The sequence below is a fragment of the Narcine bancroftii genome, chromosome 6 (genome assembly GCF_036971445.1).
Source record: "Narcine bancroftii isolate sNarBan1 chromosome 6, sNarBan1.hap1, whole genome shotgun sequence".
In the NCBI taxonomy this organism is placed as follows: Eukaryota; Metazoa; Chordata; class Chondrichthyes; order Torpediniformes; family Narcinidae; genus Narcine; species Narcine bancroftii.
In genome coordinates this window covers 5,455,542-5,470,732 of record NC_091474.1, presented here as the reverse complement: position 1 = coordinate 5,470,732, position 15,191 = coordinate 5,455,542, and the positions used below count along the sequence as shown (strand labels likewise).

Genomic DNA, 15,191 nt, shown 5'->3' with positions numbered 1-15,191 from the left:
ACAACAGACTCGCCAAGGCAAATAGCGCCTTTGGAAGACTACACAAAAGAGTCTGGAAAAACAACCAACTGAAAAACCTCACAAAGATAAGCGTATACAGAGCCGTTGTCATACCCACACTCCTGTTTGGCTCCGAATCAAGGGTCCTCTACCGGCATCACCTACGGCTCCTAGAAGGCTTCCACCAGCGTTGTCTCCGCTCCATCCTCAACATTCATTGGAGCGACTTCATCCCTAACATCGAAGTACTCGAGACGGCAGAGGCCGACAGCATCGAGTCCACGCTGCTGAAGATCCAGCTGTGCTGGGTGGGTCACGTCTCCAGAATGGAGGACCGTCGCCTTCCCAAGATCGTGTTATATGGCGAGCTCTCCACTGGCCACTGTGACAGAGGTGCACCAAAGAAGAGGTACAAGGACTTGTTAAGGAAATCTCTTGGTGCCTGCCCCATTGACCACCGCCAGTGGGCTGATATCGCCTCAAACCGTACATCTTGGCGCCTCACAGTTCGGCGGGCAGCAACCTCCTTTGAAGAAGACCGCAGAGCCCACCTCACTGACAAAAGACAAAGGAGGAAAAATCCAACACCCAACCCCAACCCACCAATTTTCCCCTGCAACCGCTGCAACCGTGTCTGCCTGTCCCGCATCGGACTTGTCAGCCACAAACAAGCCTGCAGCTGACGTGGACATTTACCCCCTCCATAAATCTTCGTCCGCGAAGCCAAGCCAAAGAGAAACGAACTCCTCAGCCTTTGGGGTACAGGAGGACCCTGGAACACCTGGGGGAAAACCCACACATTATCGGGTGAAAATGTGCATTGATGAATCATCGAGTTGTGAAGCATCAACTGTACTACCTGCACCATCCTTGTATAAACCCTCATTAGAATCCAGGTATCATTCTGATAAATTTATGCTGTGCTCATTCTCCAAGAGCAGTAAAGCTCTCTTGATTTGCTCAATCTTTCACAACTTTAGTTATCTGAAGGATAACATTAATTTTCCATTGTTTTCTGGACTTGTATGCATCAATTTTTTTTTGTGAATGGGCCATTAAGTCTCATTTGGACCTTCACTGTCCTAGTTTTTTATGGTTTAGAATATCTCTTCTCTCCTTGCAGGACAGAATACTTGACCATGCGTTTACCTATAGTGACATTCTTTGTACCACAGTGATGCCCCACTAACTCATTTATTGATCTATCTTTGAAATCCCCTGCTTCTATCTATATGTCTGTCATTGCATAATTGTCAACTTCTTCATTTAATCTGTTTATAATCGTTGAGATTAGTTGAGGTCCCATTAGATCCCCAGCACCTATCACCTACACCTTCGAGCTGAACAAAAATACACATTCTGCATGTAACAAAATACATTAATATACTTTCAACAAAAAGAATATTATTGCAAAACTATAGCATTGTTCATCACTATTATTATTTTGATAATGTTTTTCAGGTGTTTGATTTTTCCATATTTAAATTAGATGCATTAAAGTTCCATTACAAGGTAAACAATGAGTTATTTGTGGATGTTTTACAATTCCAAGATCCTTTTTATTTACTGGTGTTTAACAATTTTATGGAAGTCAACATTTATATGCATGCTACATTACTGTTGTTTGCAGCCACGGTACATGACAGGAATTCATTGGATTTTGTAAACCTAATTAAGTGGCAGCATTGCTATCTTGTGTCCAGGCCAGTCCCGTAGGTGCAGGCTATTTTGTTCTAAGCCACTACAGAATATGATTTTTTTAATTCACTATTAGAGAATCACTTATTTTCTATTCAAGTTTTACATGTTCCAAATATTTAATTTAAAAACTCCTGTTTAAATTGAATTTGCCTTCTTGATCATAATGAACAAATATTTTAATGCTAGAACAGTTAAATTATAACAGTCTATAAATTACAGTTTATTCAGAAAACTGTATTGTAAAATTGCTAATCATGCCCCATACATAAACTTAGAAATATCACCTTCCTAATGAGTTGAATTAGTATTTTAATGCTTCCTGCATTACTTATTTTTTGAACTTTATTTAAGATTTTATAACATGAATAACATATAGGATTACATTTAAAAAAAATTAAGAATAAAATAATAAAATTACAATACAATATCAGTAATATAAATAAACTACACCCTCCCCAATAATTATTACACATTAATAACCCAATTCAAATTAGTCCAACCCCCTCTTTTCCCCCCAAAAATAAAGAGTGAAGAATTAATAAAGTTAATAATATGTGAGAAAAAAACCCACTTACAAAAAAAAACAAAAACATAACCGATTAAAATACTAACAAAAAGAAAAGTAATTAATACTAAAATATCAGACTTAAAAAACATATTTAAATCAAACTTAAATGCATATATTTAACAAACGGAGTTAAGATGAAACATATATTTAACTCAAACTTAATATAAAAAATTAATAAAGTTAGTAACATTATCTATCAAAAATTCTTAAATAATAATCAATTCTTAAAAAAAAATGAAAAAAAAACTTTCTCGAAAGAGATAAACGTTCACCAAATATCAACTAACTTCACATCTATCATCATATTAGTCACATAAACCACCATCTTAAAACAAAATTCAAACCTCATTAAGCATTGTACAATTCAATTTTAGTACTCTTCCACCATTTTTCCCTTTTACTCTTAGTTATCCAATAAAAGCTCCAATACCACATTTAAATATCCCCAATCATTTCGTTAAAATTCAGATATCCGAATAATAAAAACACATCTACAACGAAATCTATATCTTCAACAAATGGAGCATAAACCACAAACAAAATTCAAGCCTCATTAAAAATTGTACAATTCAATTTATAACTTTCACCATTATTCCCTTCGTTCTATAACTAAAATAGCAAAATAATATACACCAGAATTACCACTCCTTTCACCTTAAAGTTAAAGAAAAAATATATAAAAAAAACTTATCCATCCCATTCACATTTAAATTTCAGATATTCCTTATCTACTGAATAAACTTTACAAAAAAAAACACATCAATTTTTAGTTTTTTAAACAATCAAATACTTTCTTATGCTTTTTTTTTATATTTAAACAAAAAAAAACCCTTCACTCTTTAATCTAATAATACAAAAAAAAGGAAAAAAAAAACGGGTAGGAGATTAAAAATTCCCCCTCCCATCTAAACCGCGCAATGCGGTAACTCCCCAAAAAAAATGGGTGTGAGATAACTCACACGTAGCAGATGACTTTCAGGAAATAGTGCCTATCCAGTTCTCTCCCCCAACTCTCACTTCATCTTAAACTAACATCATCATTATTTAATATCCCCTTTTTTTTAAAAAAACATTAGAAAAAAAAAGACAACTTTTCTTTTAATCAGCTCCAACTGCCGAGTCACCATTACACCATTCCTTCTTGGAGCACGGCTCTTTTCTTCCATCTCTTGTCTCCTTAGAGATCGCGGCGGACTATGTCTCTGTTGAAACTGAGTAATTGGCAGCTCTTGAGCAAATGCTATAGATTCCTTTGGAGAATCAAAGAACTTTGGTTGGTAACCATCTTGAAAAACCTTCAAAACAGCTGGATATCTAAAGGTTGCCTTGTAACCTTTCTTCCACAACAACTCTTTAGCAGGATTGAATTCCCGTCGTTGGAACATAACTTCTTGACTCAAATCCGCATAGAAGAAAACTCGATTATTTTGAATCATCAAGGGTGATTTTGTCTGTTGTGCATTTCTAATAGCCACTCATAAAATTATTTCTCTGTCGTAATAGTTCAAGCAACGAACCAAAACAGGTCTTGGACTTTGACTTGAAATAGGTCTTCTACGCAAGGCTCTGTGAGCACGTTCCAGTATTATACCTTCCGGGAAACGTTCTTGACACAGCACCTGCGGAATCTATTCAGTAAAAAATTTTCTTGGGTCTGGTCCCTCCATACCTTCCGGCAAACCAATAATCTTTATATTGTTCTGTCTGGATTGGTTTTCCAAATAATCAATCTTTTTCACCAAATTTTTATTTTGAGTTTGTAAGTCTTCGACCATTTTGGTCACATCAAAAACTTGATCCCATATTTCGTCTATATCCTCTTTACACAAATTAAATTTATCTCTCACTTCAAGCTTAAAAGCTCCAAACTCAGCCATCTGTTGAGAATGTATTTTCACCAAAGTATTAAACCTATTACCAAGTTCAGTCTTAATCTTGAATAATACCTGCATTGTATAAGATAATTTAGATTCAAGATTCACAAAAATCTTTTCAATTGGAAGAGATTTTGGCTCAACAGATTCCTGCTTCTTCTCCAAAGGATCTTCTATTCCTTCCTTCATTCTGGTTGCCTTCCTTGTAGTATGACTGCGTGTGGAAACCCCAGCCATGACTGGAGGACGCTGGCCGTGGTTTTCCCCAGTCCATAATGTATTAAATTCTCCCAGTACATCAAGTTGTATAGGTTCTTGTATCTCAAGAGATGCAGTTTGCAGCGCCACCTCTACAGTTGACAAATGCCTTTGAGTAACTCTTTGTTCTAAAGGTTGTTTGGCACTCTCTGTAGGGGGCTTGACCGATGTAACATAGAGCTCTACATCTGAACACTATACCTCTCTCCTGGGATCCATTTCACGCTGAGTCCCGGTGTCTTTCCTGCAGGTAGGCTCCAAAACTTGAACTTTTGGAAAATGTAGTTTTTTGATGATCTGTTGTCATATTTTTTTGCTCTTTTCCACCAATTGTACCATCATAAGTTAAATTAACAGCACTGAAATTATCTAAACTTTTAAAGAATTTTAACGGGCATTTCTAGACAAAACAATAAGATAGAGTCAGGAGAGGACTGGAAGGCACGTCTGATCCTTACGCCATCTTGCCACGCCCCCCGCTTCCTGCATTACTTTAAAAAAAATACAAATATCAAAAAGAGAAACTTGTTTATTACATTTTTAACCATCAGCACATCGGTTTGCTTAAAGCACATTATGTAAATACATATTAAGCAATCTCTTACTAATCACAGAGCTTAGGGATGGCTTAGGGAATACTTAAAATGGTATGTGGGTGGAAAGAAAAAGTTTGGAAACCACTGATTTAATCGTACCTAATTGACTCGTTATGTGCATGGTTTCAGAACTCCAAAGGAAATGGGCCAATGACAATATTTCTCAAGCAAAGTATTTCAGTAACAACTGGGTCTAGAGCAGTGATTCTCAACCCTCACATACCATCTTAAACAATCCCTTAATGATCACAGAGCACTGATGGCATAGGGATTACTTAAAATGGAAAGAAAGAGATTGAGATCCACTGATATAAACCTTAAGGCATTTTACTTTATTTTTGGTCATTCTTTGAAAGCATTTAACTGTGGCTGCATCTCCCCCAAGTTTACAGATAAAACCCTCTGACCGGGCCGACTCTTACTAAGCAGGGATAAGGAGGCACTTTAAGAGAGTCACCCCAGCGGTGAGTGGCATCAACCTGCTCTTCATCCTCTTTCACACGTTTATTCAGTTGCTAAGAGCACGACCAAGGCACTCCTCTGCTGGCTGAATATTTGCTCCCATCTTCACCAAGGTTTGTAGTTACTTCAAGGAATATTTACTTTTACAGTTTTAAACCTGAATTTTTTTTTTTTACTTTTTATAATTTTATTTATTTTCCTTTTTTGCCAGTTGCTTGAATTCCAGCTACCAGCGGTTTACTGTAAATTAAAATTAGTCGTCACAGGGAGTTGTTTCAACAATTTAGCAGTTATTTGCCAATCTGACTGCCCATGAGAAGAAGCTGTACCTTCAGCCTGGTAAACCTGGCTCCAATACTTCTGTATCTCTTTCTCGACAGGAGTACCTGAAAAATGCTGTGTGCATTGTGGAAGGGGTCCTCACAGATTTTGCAAGCTCTTTTTAAGCAACGATCCCGGTAAATCATGTCGATTTGTGGAGGTGGGGGGGCAGGGTGGTTACAAACATCAGTGATCCACTTTCAATGGTCCTGTGGATTGCCCTCCAATCCAATGCAAGCACACCACACTGTGATACAGCTGGAAAAGACACACTCAGTAGAGCTCCTGGAGAAAGTTGACTGAATGGTGGCCAATAACTTTCTCCACCTCAGCCTTCTAAGGAAGTGCACCCCCTGTTGCACCTTCCTGACAAGTGAGGAGATGCTGTGTGTCCAGGATAGGTCACTTCTTAAGTGAAGTCTGAGGAACTCTGTGTTCTTCACTACCGATCTATTAATATGTAGTGAATGCGGTTGTCGCTGGCCCACCTGAAATCCATAATCTTCTCCTTTGTCTTTTGCACATGGAGACTGCGATTGTTATTCTCGTACCATTCCACAAGGTTTTCCATCTCTTCTCTGTATTGTGACTCCTTATTATTGCTGATGAGGCCAACTACTGTCGTGTCATCTGCAAATTTGATGGCTGTTGGAGTTCGTGGGCCAGCAGCGTGAATAGAAGTGGATTGAGTACACAGCTCTGAGGTGCAGTATTACTCAGTGTGATGGTGCTCTGTGTTCTGCTGCCAATTCGGACACACTGGCCTTTCTGTTAGGAAGTCCAGAATCCAGTTACAGACGGGGGTGTTAACTTCCAGTGGGGACGGCTTCTCCACCAACTTCTGGGGTATGATTGTATTAAGCCCTAAGCTGCAGTCAACGAACAGCTGCCTGGAGTAATGAGGTGTCATTCTCCAGGTGGGTTGGGACAGAGTGAGGGACAAAGCTAGAATGGAATGGTTCAGTCTGTAGGTGAATTGAAATGGGACCAGTGTTACCAGATGCTCGAAGCATTTCATAATGGTGGAGGTAAATGCCACTGGGTGGTATTCATTGAGGCCTTCTCCTGTTGCCCTCTTTGGTACCAGGACGATGGTAGCTGCCTTAAAACCCAAAGGGGTGATTGACTGCTGCAATGATGTGTGGAAGATCTCTGCAAGAACTTTGGTCAGTTTGTCTGCATGGTCTTTCAGTACCAGGCTGGTATGTTGTCTGGTCCCGCTGCCTTGAGTGGGTTCACCCTGGATTGCATTCTCACCCCACTGCAGCTACACAAGGGTCATATTCTTCACGAAATGGCAGAGCTTTCTTTGGCGTCAAACTTTAATCTGTCCAGAAGGGAGGCATTGTTGACTTGCAAGGTTCCATCACGGTGGGATGTCTGGGCCTCACGGATGACACCAGAAAGTTCCTTCATTGCTTCACCCTCATTTGCTGAAGGCAGAATGTAATCAGTGTGGCCATGAATTGGGTAGGTAGAAGGAGCTGCATTTCATCTTCAGGTACTCCATCTCTCAGCAGAAGATCTTTACAACAGAGACAATTTGTGCACCACTTCTCATTGAAATAAATTCAGAGACCCACCCCCCTCCCCCCCTCCTCGAGTCTGGCCAAAAGCAGCTGCGTCTCCCTGTGCCCCGGAGCAAATAAGGCCATCTAGCTGGACCACTGAATCTGGAATACAGTGCTAGAGTAAATGTTTCTGTAATCACCCGAGTGCAGCAGCCCTGCAGTTCTTTCTTGGTCACATGCTGCCTCGGGCAATCCATTTTCTTCTCTAGTGATCTTACATTTACAAGTAAACAATCAGGAGTGTGGGTCTGAATGGATTAATTCCCCACCTCCAGGTTTGTCCTACTGCACATTTGTGGTGGGCTTTGGACTTTCACAATGCAAGGTTAGTGTGGCTTTAGAGTCTGAGGGGCTTCTGGCATTTGGATTTAGCTTGGGAAAAAAAATGCATAATCAGAAAATAGGATTCATTACTAGTTGAAATATTCAATGTGCAATACATGTGGAACTTTAATACAGAATCTAGTTTAAAATTATTGCAACATTATTGAAGCCCATTTACACAAAACTGGTGATCTTTTTTAAAATCACTTTCTAATTGAGTGAAGTTCCTGTCCTGAATTGAAGACTGTTCCCACCAAGCTTGCTTGGGGTGCTTTTGTTTTACAATGTATTGCTCGTTACAAGTGCATAACCAGGCTCTTTCTACCCAGGAAAGTGACCTATTCCAATGAAGGTTACCTGTATCCAAAGGCCCTTTTATAAAGCAAAAAGGCGGAGATTCTCTGCCCTCGCATTGCAAACCTTACCTTCGTAAATGGTCCATGAGCGCCTCCAATCCTTCTGTGGGCTTGTGTCAGAGGTGGAGCGGAGTGCTCCATCTCGTTCCATAAATGACTGACCCCCTCACCGCCATCGTCCACTTGTAGCTGGTCTGGGGATGGAGCCAGCCCCACAGGCACGGGAGCCAAACACTGGGGCTTCAGGCTACCACCATTGGAAGAGGGTGAAAGCAAAGTGATGGATACTGAGAAGCAGCCAAAAGCGGCGAAATCCACTTTGAAGGCAAAGGTGCCTAGGAGCAACTGGATGAAGATGCTGTCGGGCAGGGTTGACTGATCTGCTGCGGAATGGTTGGCATGGGCTTCGTGATCCTGATCCGCTGCGGCCAGTAGATTGAGAAGGACAAAGGAGCGGAGTAGAAAGTCCATGGCCCCATTGATGATGACCATTTTGATTTGCAATATCCAGAACCAAAAACTCACAGGTAAGTGAGAGTGAAATATAAACACTGTGAAAATGATCAATGGCCAACTTCTTGACCCATACTTCAACATGCAGCTGGAACCGCTATGTTTCAGTAACAATAAGTACTCAGTGATTAGTAAGGGATTACTTAAGATAGTATGTAAGTGGGAGGGGAAAGTTGAGAATCACTGCTCTAGACACAAATATTGAAATATTTTGTTTGAGAAAAATTATCATTGCCCCATTTCCTTAGTGATATGAAACTGTGCACATAACGAGTCAATGAGGTACAAATTAAACCAGTGGTTTCCAAACTTTTTCTTTCTATCCACATCCCACCTTAAGCAATCCCTTACTAATCACAGAGCACCTGTGGCATAGGGAATACTTAAAATGGTGTGTGAGTGGAAAGAAAAAGGTTAATTTTGAAGGGAACTCATTTTATTTTAAATTGGTGTTCAAATTCAATGTAATGCAGGGTCATATATAGAATTGTTGGTTACAGGATGTAGAGTAGAACCAGCATAATATTCAAATAGAGATTTTAAGATTTGGGACTCAGATAAAAGTTTGAAACAAATTTGGAAAAGCTGTTTATTTATACATTTTAGAAATTTACCATATACAAATTAACTCGGAAAGAGATTTACTTGTACATTTGAATTCAGTCAAGATATGACACATTATTTCAAGTTGTCTGCCAACAATACTTTTTGTATAGTTGAGAGAATATTAAAAAAAAGTATATTTGTATGTATAACCTCCAGAAAAGGTACTTCATTTACTTAATAAAATGAGTGCCAATATGTAACTTTTGGTCATGCACTAAATAAGATGCAAGTCATTGGTGGTGGCTGATTGGATTGAAGATTAATAAATGCTTTCAGTATTACCTTGTGCCAGTGCAGCGAAGGAAACGCATCCCTCATCACAAGTCAAGTTTCCAGTTGAACTAACGAAGACGTGGTCATTTGCAGAAATGCTGAGAATAAAAAGATGCTAATGGCAGAGGTGGAAGATGAACTTCAGCACACGTTAAATGAGGTGTACAGTAATCTACATTTAAAAATTGTACAGTTAACTGGCTACTTAATAAGGGGAAATTCAGCAGTAAAATTTAATCTTTGTAGCTAACCAATGAACTCTATCCCAGTAAGTTTTAAATACCCAATATTTTAAACAGAAATATGTGCCCTTCCGGCACATGAGCCCAAATACCCCCATACATTTAAGGATGGGAGAATGTACAAACGCCTTACAGACAGAACTGGATTCAAACCCGGGTCGCTGGTGCTGTATTATGCCAACCATTCCACCCATATTGACTGTAATACTGGAATAACAGCAAAATATGAATCTGCTTAAACCACTAGGTGGTGAAAATTGGATGGCTCCACTACCAGTAGCTCAAATCTCCTGTAGTCACTACAGTGCGGGTGAAGCCATTCTCAATTATTTCTTTTCAAATACTATAAACCTGGTTATAACCAATATTCTGAGCTACAAGCTCTTGACAAATCCTGGGGTCACTTGCTCTCACTTCCAGCGGTGGATCACCTGGCCAAGTCAGGCCTTGACCTCACCTTATTCCACCAGACCAAACAATCTTCAGCTACATTAGATGCTGGACTGATTTGAAATTCAAATTATCCTCCCTATTCAGTACATGACCAAATTAATTAATATAATTGATTATTGAACAATTCTGCCAGCCATTGCCTTAAACACAAAATTAAAATCACGTGCTTGGTTTATACAACACAAAATCAAAAGCAATTTAGGTCATTTTGAAGACTTTTCATAAATGTCCATGGGAACGCTGAACAACAGAATTAACAATGGAATATTCCAAAACAAAAATATTCTACTCAATTAATTGGACATCTCTCGTGGTCACTTTGGAGTGGATTTTCTGTCGATTTGTCAGTAGCTGTTTTAAAAAGTGTTCTGGATCATCCCATATGCTTTGTACAATGTGGATAAAAGTTCTTCTTTTTCTTTTTCAGGGAGAAAACTGGACTTGGCTGCATTAATATTCTGCAATTAATGTAAAAAAGACTACAATCAATTTCTTATTTTCAAATTTCCACACTAAACATAACTTTTTTTTAAGCAACTCAGCCTGAATTCAACCCAAATTATTACATTGTAAAGGACTATATAGTACCAAAGCCTTTCCATTTCTGCCTTGTAACCATTTTAACGATTTTTAAAATTTTTAATCTTTCATTTAACTGTAAACATGCAGCATAGCTAACAGGCCATTTCGGCCCACAAACCCAAGCCACCCAATTATACCTGATGGGTTTTGAACAGGAGGAGGAAACCGGAATCCCCAGGGAAAACCTCCACAGACATGGGGAGAATGTACCAACTCTTTACAGACTGTGGGGTTCAAACCCCGGTCCCAACCGCTAGCTCTGTGATATCATTGCGCGAGCCACTTCACTAACTGCGCTGACAGATATTCTTGTGATCTTTCTCCCCCCTTACCCTTGATCAGTGCACTAAAGTTAAAAAAAAGCCCTTCTTCGACTACTCCACCTGTGAACATCTTACTACTACTAAATTAAATGGCTCTAAACAATCATCTTCTACGGACTAGACGACCCTTCCCTGACTGCAACTTTCGATCATTTCCGTAACAGGAAAGGAGCTATCCAACCGGATTCTGGAACCTGAAAATTGGGGAATAATTCCACATTTGTACGCCTCTCGCTAAATTAGCCAGTTTAAAATCATAAACTATTTTATTCTTCAGCCACCCTACAGCATCCTATTGAATCCATTGTAAATTAATTTAAGATTCAAGATTTCTTTATTGACACAGCTGTAATATTACACAAAAATGACTTTAATTTGCCACAAGGCAGACAGATTAACTATCAGCAGAAATTGCCCAGTCCCTCTTACAGAAAGAGGAACAAAAGAGAAAGTCTCTTTCCTCTGCACTCCAGAGTTGATGAGCATACATGGATTCACTCCCACAGCCTCTGCATCCACACAGACTCCAAACCATCAGCAACCTGAGCTCTAGATACCTCCAACACGTCCAGGAAACCTTCAGTGCACTCGGCACCCTCTCGCATCCCTGTTCTGATACCTGGTGCCCCTTCGGTCAGTCTCGAGCCAACTGCCAGCAGCCCACAGCCTGCGTGTGTTCTTTGCCTCGAGCCACCAGCAGCCTGCCGCCTCGGTGTTCTTCAGCCCCTCACTGGTCTACTGCCATGATCACTGTCCCATAGGGTAGTCTCCTCTGCTTCCTGAGTTTGCAACCCTTCAAGGCTGCTGTTGAACCATCATCTTGGGCCCATACCCCGCCAGCAGCAGGATTTTATAGTAAAGCACTGTCAGCTCCATTAACAGGCTGTTTAAAGCCTTTATGGTGGCCTCAAAAATTGGACTGGGTGGTAGAGTCCCACAGAGGAGCACTGTATCTCTGCTTCCCATTCTGCCTGCTGTTACAGCAGCTCTGGCAGTGCCTTTTTATTACGTGGACAAGAGGGTTTATTCACTCTTGAGATCTGGGGTTCACTGGCAAGTCCAGCCATTGTCTGTCCGAGGCTTTGTACAAGTTTGGCAGAGGGAATGGGATAAAAGATGGAGTGAGAGAATGACAGAAGAGGTTAAGGAGAGTGAGGAAGAAGTGCATTGAAATAGAATAGGATGGTGGAGGTCAAACGCCAAAATAACAGGTAAACTTTGTTTTAACAAAGAAGCCAGACCAGGAAAGCAGATGAGCTCAGTGTGTGTAGCCATAACCGGCATGGTTGAAGGACGACCAGCTCTGTGGACAGAGAGGTGAAGGGCATGGTTAAAATAATGGTCAAAGAAGATATCACGAGAGAGGATATTGAGGGAGAACTGCCATTTGAGGCATTGTGAGTGGAAATCAGGAACTGAAAAGGAGCAGTTACCCTGATGGACAGCACAGGCCACCAAGCAGGCTCGAGTCATCCTCGATGCAAATTGAACATAGGACCTCAATCTCAAAAATTTATATATACTAGGCCAGTTCCATAATCAAAACATGTGCAAGGATACCCAATAACATTTCCTGAATGTGACTAATCAATCATTTAGATGCTGGATTGGACACAACCTCCAAATGAGTTTAACACCTTTGATCTTAATAATGAACCATAACTTTGCTTTTATACACCTCATTTACCAGACTTTCTCTGTATAAGATTAGAGTTCACCATTCAAATGTATTGTCAGAGTGCATACATAACATCACCGCCCTGAGATTCTTTTTTCTGCAGGCCAGGAAGAATTTCTACTCGTCAATTAGTTAAAAAAACTGTACTTAGGAAACTATACGTACACAAAAGAGAGAAATGTAAACAAAGAAATGTAAATGAACTGCAATACCAAACAAAAAAACAAATATTCAGTAATAAATAATGTGCAAAGTCAAGAGTCCTTAAACAAGTCTGAGTATGATGTTTCAACTGTTCCTGAACTGGTCGTATGGGCCTTGTGACACTTGATCCTCTTTCCTGGTGTCGGTGTGGATCCTTGATTGCTGCTGTATTCCATGTAGATTTTTTCAATGGTGAGAGGGTTTTGCCTGGGATATCCTGGGCTGTGTCCACTACTTTTTGCAGGGCTTTCCGCTCTGAGGTATTGGTGCCCCCACACCAGGCCGTGATGCAGCCAGTCAGCACACTTTCCACTATACATCTGTCGAAGTTTCCCAAGGTTTTTGTAAGAGCCAAAGGCTCATTGTTTACCTTTGTTGGTTTGGCTGTGGGCACCGGCTGCATGAGTTCTGTTTCTTCCAGGGCGCACGTGCTATTCACTGGGGGTTTCGGGCGGTTGGAAATTAGATAGCCTGCATTGACTGTAATGGTGGGTGAGTGAGGCTCCGATATTTTCTGAATGTTACGCTACTGAGGAGATTGAACATTAACATTACCAAGTTTAAAGAACACTACCACACACGTTAAGAGTCCTTTTGCATCAATTAATAAATGGTTTCGAAAACTCATCTGGACTCCGTCATGAATTCCTCAAACGTGCCAAAGTAAAGAGCCCACTTAGCCTCCAAGCGGCTTTTTTTAATGGATAGTGGTCGCTACAGTTTTCGATGTCATAACAAACCCCCACAAACTCCTGAGAAAGTAGAGGCGCTGGCGTGCTTCTGTCACAAGGACATTAGAGTCTTGGGTCCAGAAAAGGTCCTCCAAGAATTTTAATTAGTTCACCCTCTCCAATAATCACTGGATTGTACACCTTTGATTTTGCCCTCCTAAAGTCCACAATCAGTTCTTTGGTTTTGGTGACAAAGAGTACAAGGTTGTTGTCAGTGCACCATTCAACCAAGTTCCCTCCTGTACGCTGACTCATCACCCCTTTATACAACTCTACCATATCTTCAGCAGATTTATAGATAGTGTTATTGTCATTCCGAGCCACACAGTCTTGGGTGTAAAGTGAATAGAGCAGGGAGGCTAAGAATGCAGCTCTGTGGTGCTCCGGTACTGATGGAGATTGTGGAGGAGATGTTCTTGCCAATCTTCACTGATTGTAGAAATCCAGGATCCAATTCCAGTGGGATATTGAGGCCAAGGTCTTGGAGTTTGCTGATCAGTTTTGAGGGAATGATGGTATTGTGTGTCAAACTATAGTCGAAAAAGAGCGTCCTGATGTAGGCAGGTGTTTCAGGGCTTTACATAGAGCCAGAGAGATGGCATCTGCCATAGACCTGTTGCTGCAGTACGCAAAGAGGAATGGATCCATGTCACTACTCAGACAGGAGCTGTTATGCTTCAACACCAGCCTCTCAAAACACTTTTTTGTGGATGAGAGTGCCACTGGTCTGTACTCATTTTAGGGAGATTTCCACATTCTTTTTGGGCACAGGTACAATTGAGGCCTGTTCAAAACAGATTGGTACCAGGCCCTGCAGAAAAGAGATGTTGAAGATATCCATATATACATCGACAAGTTGGTCAGCGCTGGTTTTCAGAACTATTGTGTCTAGACCTGATCCTGTCCTTGTATTCATTCTCATGAAGGCAGCCTGCACATCATCCTCAGATAATGAGACACTGACAATAGACATGGGGTATGCAGTGGCTCTTCCTTGTTTTGATTGTCAGATCAGGTGTAGGAGGCATTGAGCTCATATGGGAGTGAAGCTTTGCAGTCTCCTGCACCAGGTTTCATTCTGCAGCAGGTTATGCCATGCAGGCCTTACCACAGCTGTCGGTATCCATCATTATTTCCAATCTTGTCTGGAATCTCCATTTCGCCCATGGTCGTAAATGTTCCTTGTGTAGTTCTGGATCTTGGGACTTAAATGCCTGTGATATGGCTCTCAACAGGTTCCAGATTTCATTGTTCATCAAGGGCTTTTGGTTGGGGAAAGCCCCAATGATTTAGTGGGGACACACTCATGCACAACTGTTTTGTTAAAAGTCTGTAACGACCCTGGTGTAATCATTCAGATCCTCAGCTGAGTTCTTGAACATTGTCCAACCCACTGACTCGAGGCTGTCCTGCAACTGTTCTTCAGCCTCCTGTGACCACCTGCTGGCTGGCCTGATCTCTGGAGCCTCTATTTGTAGGTTCTGTCTGTATGAAGGCAGAAGGAACACAGCCAGGTGATCCGACTTGCCAAAATGCAGTCTCGGGAAAGAATGGT

The 15,191-nt window shown here is 40.7% G+C and overlaps 1 protein-coding gene and 1 long non-coding RNA gene across 2 annotated transcripts in view; one reads left to right on the top strand and one right to left on the bottom strand.

Moving 5' to 3' along the window:
* Positions 1-3,905: 3,905 nt before the first annotated feature.
* On the top strand, positions 3,906-13,475 carry LOC138735635 (uncharacterized). Its single transcript, XR_011339831.1, has 3 exons — positions 3,906-4,651; positions 5,383-5,572; positions 5,671-13,475. It is a non-coding gene; the product is annotated as an uncharacterized lncRNA (long non-coding RNA).
* Positions 9,120-15,191, bottom strand: part of ada (adenosine deaminase) — a 55,990-nt gene continuing 49,918 nt past the window's right edge. Inside the window, exon 11 of the mRNA XM_069883718.1 lies at positions 9,120-10,576. Within this exon, the coding sequence (XP_069739819.1) occupies positions 10,475-10,576 (102 nt within the window). The 3' untranslated portion in view covers positions 9,120-10,474. The remainder of the gene's footprint in view (positions 10,577-15,191) is intronic.